The sequence below is a fragment of the Elephantulus edwardii genome, unplaced genomic scaffold, assembly GCF_000299155.1.
Source record: "Elephantulus edwardii isolate Elephantulus edwardi_28Jun2011 unplaced genomic scaffold, EleEdw1.0 scaffold00006, whole genome shotgun sequence".
In the NCBI taxonomy this organism is placed as follows: Eukaryota; Metazoa; Chordata; class Mammalia; order Macroscelidea; family Macroscelididae; genus Elephantulus; species Elephantulus edwardii.
This window is the reverse complement of record NW_006399756.1, coordinates 34157029-34168047: the sequence shown is the minus strand read 5'-3', so window position 1 is coordinate 34168047 and position 11019 is coordinate 34157029. Positions and strand designations below refer to the sequence as shown.

At 43.3% G+C, this 11019-nt stretch overlaps 1 protein-coding gene across 1 annotated transcript in view; it reads right to left on the bottom strand.

The window, feature by feature from the left end:
* Positions 1 to 10424: 10424 nt before the first annotated feature.
* Positions 10425 to 11019, bottom strand: part of ARHGAP19 (Rho GTPase activating protein 19) — a 106402-nt gene continuing 105807 nt past the window's right edge. Inside the window, exon 12 of the mRNA XM_006880204.1 lies at positions 10425 to 10609. Coding sequence (XP_006880266.1) covers positions 10425 to 10609 — 185 coding nt within the window. The remainder of the gene's footprint in view (positions 10610 to 11019) is intronic.

Genomic DNA, 11019 nt, shown 5'->3' with positions numbered 1-11019 from the left:
AGGCATCTAGGAAGAAAGGCCTGGCAACTGCTTCAGAAAAATCAGCCTCTGTGGAGCATGGTTCTTCTCTAACATTGGTTACCTCTGGGGCCACTCAGTGGCCACTGGTTAACTTGTTCCTACAGATCAGGCCACAGCTCCAATGGACTTCTCTCTTTCTCACCAACTTCTCTGCAGGGTCTCAGCCCCTCCTCTCCAGGGCCTCCCCAGATGCCTCTGCTTTGTTCAGCCCCTCCAGCAGCCAAGGCTGGTGCTCTGTTTACTTCAGCCAAGGCTGGTGCTCTGTTTACTTCTGCCACTCCCCTGACACTGCTTCCAGGGTAGAGACAGCCCCACAGTGGTTCTCGCATTCTGGCACTTACTCCAGCACCTGGCACTTAGTAGGCTTGTCACAAATGACACTCCAACTGTTGAAAATGTCTGGTCTCTCCAGCCTTCTGCTCCGGGGTGCCTCTCCCCACCCCCTCCCACCTCCTTGGAGCCAGGCCCCATGTGGGAAAGGGGCAGAGTGTTGATTAACCAGGCATATGCCCTGGGGTCCTCTGAGTGGCACAGAAAAGGGGTGTGAGGAAGGTGGGAGTGGGCATGGTGCTGCCAAATCAGCCCTTCCTGTGGTCCTCAGGGCTACTCCCTACCCTAGAAGCTTCCACACTAGCCTGGACAGTGAATCCCAGGCAGGCATGGAGCCAAGCTGTCACAGCCTGGCAAGGCTTGGCCTTTCCTTTGAAGGAGGGGGCGGGAAAAAGCCCCCCCCACACACACACATCCAAGACAAAGACTCCTCCCGCCAGTCCATCAGGGGAGGTCCTGCCCCAGCGGCAGGGCAGCTCCCCAACTTGGCTCCCATCCCCAGTGCCTCCACCCCAGAACCTGGCGGGCTCCCCAATTTGAGCAGCAGCTCCCTATGAATGAACACAGCTCATTAGCGTTCCCAGCACATTTACTCGTTAAACAACGGCCTGGCCAGCGCACACCCCCAAGCCCCCCTTCGCTTTTTCAATTTCCTCTCCCATGTCCCTCCCTCTGTTGGAGCTCCCCACCCCCTCCCTGCAGCCGGGCCACCTGCTCCTTCCACACGGGTGGGGAGGAAGCCGGTCTGACACATGCTTCTGAGGAGAATGCCCCACCAAGCCCAGCTCTGCTACTGACCACCTAGGGACAAGCCCCAGAGGAAAGTTCAGGGTTAGCTCACTCCCATCCCCAGAGATATGAGCCTTGTGTGTGTCCCAGGATGCAACTGAGGATACCTTAATCCTGTCACCTGGGGAAAGACCTCTTCCTTCTAGCTTTCTGTGTGGGCTCCCCTCCTCCTACCGCCACCAACCTCTTCCAGAGCACCAACAGTACGGCGAAAAGGGCGGTGGTTTTGCATTTCCAAACCACCTAAGACAGACATGAAACAGAATACCTGCTCTTCAGACATGCTTTAAACACTATTTATTATCTAGCTAGTATATTCTAGCACAGTCAGCAAAAGAGAGCAAGATTTCCCGCTGAAATGAATTGACACAGAGACTGAGGCAATGGGCTCAAGTGCATGATAGGTGGTGAGGATGGCACTGGATAGGTGAGGGCTCAGGTCTGTTGCTCATAAGATTGCTATGAGTCAGACTCTAACATCTAACAACAACATACTGTGAGGCATTGTGCTCAGACTCAAACTCACTGCCATCAGGCTGGTTCAGGCTTAGACAGACCCTCTATCAGGTTTCTGAAGTTGTAAGTCTTTGTGGTAGGAGACTTCCCATCTTTCTCCCATTGTTCACCTATTGCGGGGATTCCAAGTGTCCGAGGCTCACTGTCAGCCTTGGGGTTAGTAGCACATTGCCACCAGAGCTCCTAGGCATTGTACAGGACTCGACAAATTCAACCCAGGAAAAGACACAGGAAACTGCATTCAATGAGTTCATGATCCAGTGGCTGAAAGAGAAAATAGGAAAACCCATCAGGCGTGGTAAATTTGGTATAAATGCTGCTTCTAGAACCTATCTTTCTCTAGTCCTTGAAGAAAGATAGGCTTGTTGAGAGAAACCCTCCACAAGATAGACACAATAGCTGGAGCAATGGGCGTTAGCATAGCAGAAATTGTGAGGATGGTGCAGGATTGGACAGCAATTAATTTAGTTGGATGTAAGGCCACTCACTATGAGCCAGAGCCAACTTCCCAGCACTTGGCAGTAACAGCAACAGGACCATCATGGACCTTCTCAGTCACAAGCTGCACCCTTAACAAGCTGGAGAAAGGAGTGAGGCAATGAGATTCTTACAGGAGGACGCAGACACTACACTCTAAAAAGCAAGGTCTGGTGTGCTGAGTTAATGAGTTTAAACTTGGACCTGAAAACTCTGGGGAGCCATTGAAGGAAGTGACCTGGCAGGGACAAAGAGTCTGAAGCCTGCCCACCTTCCTCCTCTCCAGTTTCCACATGCTGTTAGGAAGGCTGAGGCACATCAAACAGAAAGATAGCCACACCAGGGGCGGGGTGGCTGGCTGGGGAGAAGACAGGAGCCGGTGATGTGAATATATAAAGTATCACAAAAATCAGAGCCAGAAGGGGATTAAGAAATAATCAAATTCACTTGTATACTGAAACCTATAATATATTGCTTAAATAAACGAAAGAAAATCTAAATAAACGGAAGCGTATCTTGGTTCCTGAATTATAAGGTGTATTATTGTTATGATGTTGATTCTAACCAAAATGGTCCACAGATCCAATTCAATTCCTATAAAAAGGCCAGTAATGTGTTTTAGTAAGGATGAAAAAGACCAATATTCAGGTATTTATGGAATTGCATGGAACTCTGAATAACCAAACTAATCTTAAAAAAGATCAAAGTAGGAGGAATCACATGTCCCTATTTAAAAAAGAACTAGAAATAGCATGATAATGGTATAACAAAAGGCTCACATACCAGTGGCATAGAATAGAATTTAGAGTAAAAAAAAAAAAACCAAAAAACAAATGCATATGCCTTCGGTAAATTGCTTTTGAACAAGGGTGTTAAGTTTCTCCAACAGGGAAAGAACAATCAATAAATGAATGGTGAAAGAACAAGTGAATATCCACATGCAAAAGAATGAAGTTGGATCAACACCCACACCAACATGAGTTAAGCTGGGTCTCTGCTCAAGACAGAACAAAAACCTAAAACCACAAAACTCTTAGAACAAAGTATAAGAGTAATGTGTCAAGACTAATGTCAACAGATTCTTAGATGTGATACCAAAAGCACAAGTACCAACAGACAAAACAGATAAATTGGACTCCATCAAAATGAAAAGCTTTTCTAAAACAAAAGACTTTATCAACAAGGCAAAGTGACAACATACAGAATGGGAGAAGTAATGTAAACCAAAGCTCTAATAACGGCTTAGTATCCAGAATATATCAAGAACGCCCAAAAAAAAAAAAAAAAGAACGCCCACAACTCAAAGGCAACATTTTTTAGTATATACTTACAAGTGGACTTGAGTTATGTTCAATCACACACATACGTATATCGAAAACTCACTACTATCAAGTGGAACCCACTCAGAGCTGACCATCCACTGGGTTTCCAAGGCTCTAAATTGGCTGGGAGGAGATTTTCCATCTTTCTCTCAAGAAGCCACTGATAGATACTGATAGAGAGGCGTGGTCTTTGATTTAGCAGCACAACTCCCTAGTGGCTTAGTGGTAAGGGGTTGTACTGTCAACCCCAAGATGCATGTTTCGAATCCATGAGCTGATCTACGAGAGAAAAAGATGGGCAATCTCTTCCCATGTGATTATAGTCTCTGAAAACCCGCTGCCAGGTCAGCTATGAGTTGGTTCTGACTTGACAGCACCTAACAACAAAATATACGTATAGTTTATTTCATATATATGTATATGAAATAAAATGTATGTATATATATGAAATAAAATGTGTTGTACGTTTCATATATGTGTAATGTATATGAAACAAAATGTTATATATGTTATAATACGTAACATTATAATATGTTATAAAGAAATGTTATATATATATATATAACAAAACATTTGTCATTTTCAAATGTACAATTCAATGACAATGATTATGTTTACTGTACTGTTCAACCATTATTGTTTGTTGGGTTTTTTAATTTTCAATTTATTTTAATGAAAGTTTACAGAGACTTTGGATTTGTCCAACCATTATTGTTTCATCGTCCCTGGTAGAAACTCAATACTCCTTAAGCAATATCTTTGCATTTTCCTTTCTCATCTGTGCCTGGTAACCACTAATAAACTTTTCTCTCTAGTATTTGCCTATTCTAAAGATTTCATATAAGTAAGACCACATCATATTTGCTCTTTTATGTCTGGCTTATTTCACTTAATAGAATATTTTCAAGATTTATCCATGTTATAACATGTATCACAACTTCATTTCTCTTTATGGCTATTGAATAAGATTCTATTGTATATGTACATGGCATTTTGTTCATTCATTCATCTGTGACTGAGCATTTGGGTTGTTTCCACATTTTGGCTATTTTGAAAAATGTTGTCATGAACACTGATGCACAAATATGTTTGAGTTACTGCTTTCAAGTCTTCGGGGTCTATACCCAACAGAGGACGTACTGAGCTATGTGATAATAACCATACCAAAAATAATTAGCTGATACACAACCATTTCAGGGAGTCGCTTATTATTGAGAAACTATGATACTGAGGAAAGAGGTCCAAGCTGCACTGAAGGTTTTCATGAAAAACGAGACTCCAGGAACTAAAGGAATATCAACTCAGATATTTTAACAAATGAATACAGCTCTGGACATGCTCACTGTTCTATGCCAAGAAATGTGGAAGTCAGCTACCTGGCCAAATGATTAGAAGAGATTCATATTTGTTCTCATGCCAAAATAAGCTGATCCAACAAACTGTGAAAATTATAAAACCGTATCATTAATATCACATGCTGTAAAATCTTGCTAATGAGAATTTAGAAGTGGCCAGAGAAATATATTGACAGAGAATTGCCAGAAGTTCAAGCAGGATTCAGAAGGCATGGAAGGAGGGATATCATTGTGGATATAAGACAGATCTTGGCTGAAAACAGAAAATATCAGGATGCTGTTTAATTGTGTTTTATTGACTATGTAAAGGCTTTCAAATGTATGGATCATAACAAATAATGGAAAATATAGAGAAGAATGTGAATTCCAGAACAGTTTATTGTGCTTATGTGAAAACTACATAGACCAAGAATTGGACATTCAAACAGAACAAAAAGATATTGCATGACTCAAATTTATATGCTGAGCAAATAATTCAAGAAGCTGGATTATGAAGAAGAATGTGGTATCAAGAGTGGAAGAATTTATATGTTGAGCAAATAATTCAAGAAGCTGGATTATGAAGAAGAATGTGGTTTCAAGAGTGGAAGAAAACTATTAACAACTTATGATATACAAATGACACCTTGATTGCAGTAAATAAAGACTTAAAGCACTTATTGATGAAGCTCAAAAACTATAAACTTCAGTATGTTCACCCCAACATAAAAAAATTAAAACTCCTCACTACTGGACCAAAAAACATAATCCTGATAAATGGATAAAATACTGAAGTTGTCAAAGACTGCATTTCACTTGAATCCACAATTAACCCATGGAAGCAGCTGTCAAGAAATCAAAGATGTAAAAAAAAATTTAAAATTAAAATTAAAAAAAAGAAATCAAAGCTGTATTGGGTAATTTTACTGCAAAGGACCTCTTTAAAGTACTGTAGAGCAAGGATGTCACTTTGAGGACTAAGGTATGCCTGCCCTAGGCCACAGTATTTTCAGTCACCTCATGTGCATATGAAAGTAAGACAGTGAATAAGGAATACCAAAGAAGAATTGATGCCTTTGAATTGTGGTGTTGGTGAATAGTATCAAATATACCACGGATTGCCAAAAGAACAAACAAATCTGTCTCAGAAAAAGTGGAGCCAGAATACTTCTTTGAAACAAGGATGAATTCACCTCACATACTTTAGAAATTATCAGAAGGGGCCAGACAGTATAAAAAGGCATCATACTTAGTCAAACAGAGAAGCCCTGTCTTTGGCTTGACAGTACAATTCACTATGGACTATGTTAACAGTGGGGGTGAAAGTCTTTTTACTGTGGTCTTAGCTTGCATTTTCCTCATTACTAAAAACAATGAACATTTTTCATGTGCTTGCTGGTGTGTGTCTATCTGTTTAAGACCTTTGTCCATTTTTTAATTAAGTTTCTGTCTATTTGTTGTTGAGGTCCAGTTACCTAAGAGAAGGCTTTTTGGAGTCAATCAGATGGATTAACATAATCCATCTGATTGAGGTAAGGACTAAAGGATGGTGCGGTGCCATCTGTCTGTCAGTTTGACCCACTGCAGTGGCTTACATGTTGCTATGATGTTGGAAGTCATGCCACTGATATTTCAGACGCCAGCAGAAGCTCTGATGGCCTGGTGGGTAGAGAGTTGTACTGCCAACTCAAAGACATGTCCTTCGAATCCACCAACTGCTCCTCTGAAGAAAGGTAGGCATTCTTTTCCTGTGCTATTTACAGCCTCTGAAAATCCACTGGAGGGTCAGCTACAAATCAGTTCTAACTCAAGGGCAATTAGTTGTATTTGAGTTGAGCAGGAACTTCCAGACGAAGACAGACAAAGGCATGATGATGTTCAACTTCCTAAAAGTTTTTGTATCATAGTGTATTGTCTGACTATTGCGTACCTTGTCCACGTTATGGGGAGGAACTGATTGCTGGAAAAGAACATCATGTTGGTAAAGTAGAGGCTAGTGAAGGCGAGGGAAACCTTCAACAGCGTAGATCGATGCAGTGCAGTGAAACATACCAATGATCATCAAGAGAGTGCAGGAGCATACAACATTTAGTTCTGTCATATATGGGGTCACCCTGATGCAAAAGCCCACTCGGAAGCAGATAAACACCAGAAAAGATGATTAGGACTGAGCCAGTTGAGGAGCAAATAAGGAGTGTCCTGGACAGAAGGAACAGCATAGGAAAAAAACACTGAGTATAAGTACAGGGCATTTGGGCATGAGTAAGGGTGGGTTTCCAGGAGGGGGGGTGGGAATAGAGGTGACAGTCCAGGAGGGGCAGATCCTAATGGCCACATAAGGAGTTACACCGAATCCGGAGGGGAATGGGACGCCATCTGGGGGGCTGAGCTGAGGAGTGAAAGACAATCAGATTTCTCTCCTCTGCGTGTCCTCTGTTTCAGCCTATTATGTCTCCTGGGGCACGTACTTCCTGTTTGGAAGCACATCAGATTCCCAAATCTGGCACATGAGAAGGAAGATGCAGCCCTCTCAGCTGAGCTAGACTTCAGTCTTCAGATGTCCATGGAGATGGTGAGCCTCAGCATCTTCCTCTATAAAGAATAGTTCTCACTCTTAACATTTCCATTCTGCTTATACATTCTAAGAGCTTTCAGGCTCTTCCAAGAGCTTAACATATTAAATCAGCTAATCTTAACAAGGACCTTATGAAAGTGGTATTATTTTTACAGATGAGCTAGAAAGACAGAGAAGCTTAGGAACTAGCCCAACATCACACAGCACATGGGTGGCCGAAATAGGATTTAGGGATATAAGCTACCTTCTGGGATAGGCGGGGCAGTTTAATGGATTGTTATTGTTGTTGTTGTTAAGTGCCTTCGAGTCGCTTGTGACTCATAGCGAACCTATGTACAACATAAACCCTGCTCGATCCCTTGCCAATCTTACTGACTCTGACACACCTATCCCCATTACTCCAGCAATTAATCAATCCATTTCATCAAGCGTCTTCCTTTCCTGCACTGTCCCTGCATCCCCCCAAGCATGATGTCGCTCTCCAAGGACTGATCTCGCCTTACAACATGTCCAAAGTATGTCAGACAGAGCTTCAGAATCCTTGCCTCCAAGGAGCAGCCTGGCTTCGCCCTCTCCAGAACAAACCTGTTTGTTCTCCTAGCAGTCCATGGTATGTATATTCAAAACTCTTCTCCAGCACCATAGCTCAAAGGCATCAACTCTCCTTCTATCAATCCCTAGTCATTGTCCAACTCTCTGATGCATAGCACGTAATTGCAAAGACCATGGCCTGTATCAGGCAGACCTTAGTCTCCAGACTGACATCATTGCTCCTCAGTACCTTGGAGAGGTCTAGGACAGCAGACTTTACCGATGCAATTTCTCTTTTAATTCCCTGGCTGCTGGTACCAAGAGTGTTGATTGTAGAGCCAAGCAAACTGAAGCTGTCAACAATCTCAATCTCTTCATCATCCATCATGATGCTGCCAGTCAGCCCAGTTGTGTCTTTTGGTGGCATGAGGGCAGTGTTAAAATAAATGTTTGCATAAAAGCCAGTACTTTGTCCTTTTGACAAATGTTGTATGTCTTAGGGGAATTTTCTGCCTCCTTTTTCTTTAGCTCTTCCTGCAAATTAATGCTTTCTGGGTCTGTGTGGCAGCTGACACAAAGTTCAGATATTCTTAGACCCTTTCTTGTCTAATTAAACTGTGATGGGATCGTCTGGTCTCAAATGTAGTCATCCTTTTCAAACTGGCAAAACCCCAAGTTCAGTAGCTCATAACCTGAAAACATTAAGTGAAATTCACTGTAAATCTAATTTTTAAAACTCTAACATGTTAACAGCATCTTGGGCAATGCTGACAGAGCTCTGGTGGCATAGTCCACAGGGAGGTGCACAACTAACCCAAAGGCGGCACCTTTCTGGCATTCAAATACCAGCCCCTCCTGGGGAGACAGGCAGTCTCCTCCCTTGCGATTTACAGCCTTGGAAACACAATGGAGTTCATTCCAACTCCACAGCAATGAGTTGGATTGATCATTCTTCACTATTTCTCACATTTTCTACAATAGAAACATTAAAACACCACTTTTGAAAGGGAAATGTAAGATAATACTGAAAATCCCATGAACTGCCAAAAGAACAAACAGTACATCTTGGAGAAAGTACAGTCAGAGTGCCCCTTGGAGGCAAGGATGGTGAAGCTTTCTCTGGCATACTTTGGGCATGTGGCTAGAAGTTATTACTTGGAGAAGTACATCATGCTTGGGAAGACGGAGGGATGGCGAAGGAGAGAAAGATCCTCAACCAGGTGGGCTGACACAGTGACTGCAGCAATGGGCTCGAGTGTATGAGGACGGCAAAGGATAGAACAGGGTTCAGATCCATTGTTCTTGGGGTCACTATGAATCATTCTCAACTTGACAACCACCACCCTATGCTTCATGCTTGGATTTAAATGACTGCTAAATTTAATATATCAAATGTAATGACTTCACCAGCAAGTGAAATGATAACACACTTCATGTTCCTCCCTTGACCCTTGACAGAGCTGTTATATAGATCTGCTTCTTGTTGTTCTTGTTAGTGCCTATGAGTCAATTCTGACTCCTGGTAACCCCTTGTATGCAGTGCAGAATTGATCCAAAGGGCTCTCAAAGGTGAGCCCTTTTGGAAGCAGATTGCCTGACCTTTCTTCTGCCATGCTTTTAGAGTGCTGGAAACGTCAACCTTGCAGCTTGCAGTCGAGCACATCACCATTAATGTAAATTGGCAATGAAGTTTAAAAATGAGTGGTGGCAATATAAGGGAATGATTGTGTGAAACACAATGTATACAAATTTGTATGGAAACTAGTATAAATTTTTTTAAAAATATTAAAAAGAAAATAAGTGATGGGTCGTTAAGGAGGTCCCATGCTAGCACAAACAGGTGAAGGGTTGACTGTTTGAATTCATCCACATTAGCCTCAGAAAAGAGGTATGACAATGTATTCCCCAAAGTAAGGCAATACTTTTGAAAATCTCTACTATGCAGGCATGAATGGGGTCACCAAGAGTTGGATTCTGGTTGCCTGCTGCCAACAGTAACAGTTAAAGGAGTGATTGTAGCCCTGTCTAACACTGCCCAAAATTAGCTCCATAAAATTATGAAAACAAGAATGAACACGTGCTGAGGTTAAATAACTTGCTCCTGGATATCTGACTTCAAATGCTTCCCTTTCGGCCACCACAGTGACAAGACTCCCTGCTATAGATCAATACTCTCTAGGCGAGGGGGAGCCTCCACACCGCCATTTACAATCACAAAGCTGAGGCCCCACAGTGAACTGCTTGCCACACACCCAGCTCCTGAAGGCAAAGTTCTTTCTTCAGACCCTGAGCCCAGCCAAGGGTGTGAAAGAGCGTTTGTAGATTTAAAATAACCATCACAGTATTTCAGTTGAATTGAGAAGCTCAGGAAGGGGAGGCAGGAAAGTATTAAGGGAGCAGGAAGACCAGAAAGCGTATTTTTAAAATTCATCGTTAGGCTGCTCTGAGCTGCCACTGGCAGTTGGGACTTTTAGAGGAGGGTCTTTTCATCTTCTGTGAGCATTCATCACCTGGCCTTTGGCTGTCCCATCACCAGCCCACCGCCCGGGGTCCTGCAGGCTCTGAGTGCGGGCGGCTGGGACAGGGGGCGCTGTGGGGTCCCGGGGAGGACTGCGGCGACGCGGGAGGGCGGGGCGCGCCCATCTGGACCCTGGGCTGGTGGCTCTCAGAGCAAACAAACTGCTTGCCTTTTGTTGGATCAATCAGAACAGTGCCTGTGGACAAATGGGGGTGGAGCGACGCGGTCCCTTTTTGGGAGGTTTCCAGGCACCATCTGCACGAGGAGGTGGGTGCAAACTTATACCCAAAGCAACGCAGGCTTGGTCCCAGCTCTGTGGCCCAGACACTATACTCAGCTTCCCTCAGTGGGGACTGACGCCCAGCGTCCAAGCACTGTTGAAAGCTTCTTCAGAAAGAAATACTCCCTACGGCGTTAACAAACTGTGGCTGACTCTGAGAAGAATGGGAATCCCAGAACACTTGATCGTGCTAATGCGAAACCTATACTTGGACCAAGAGGGAGTCGTCAGAACAGAGCAAGGAAACACTGCATGGTTCAAAATTGGGAAAGGCGTATGCCAGGGATGTGTCCTATCTCCATACCTTTTCAACCTGTATGCAGAAC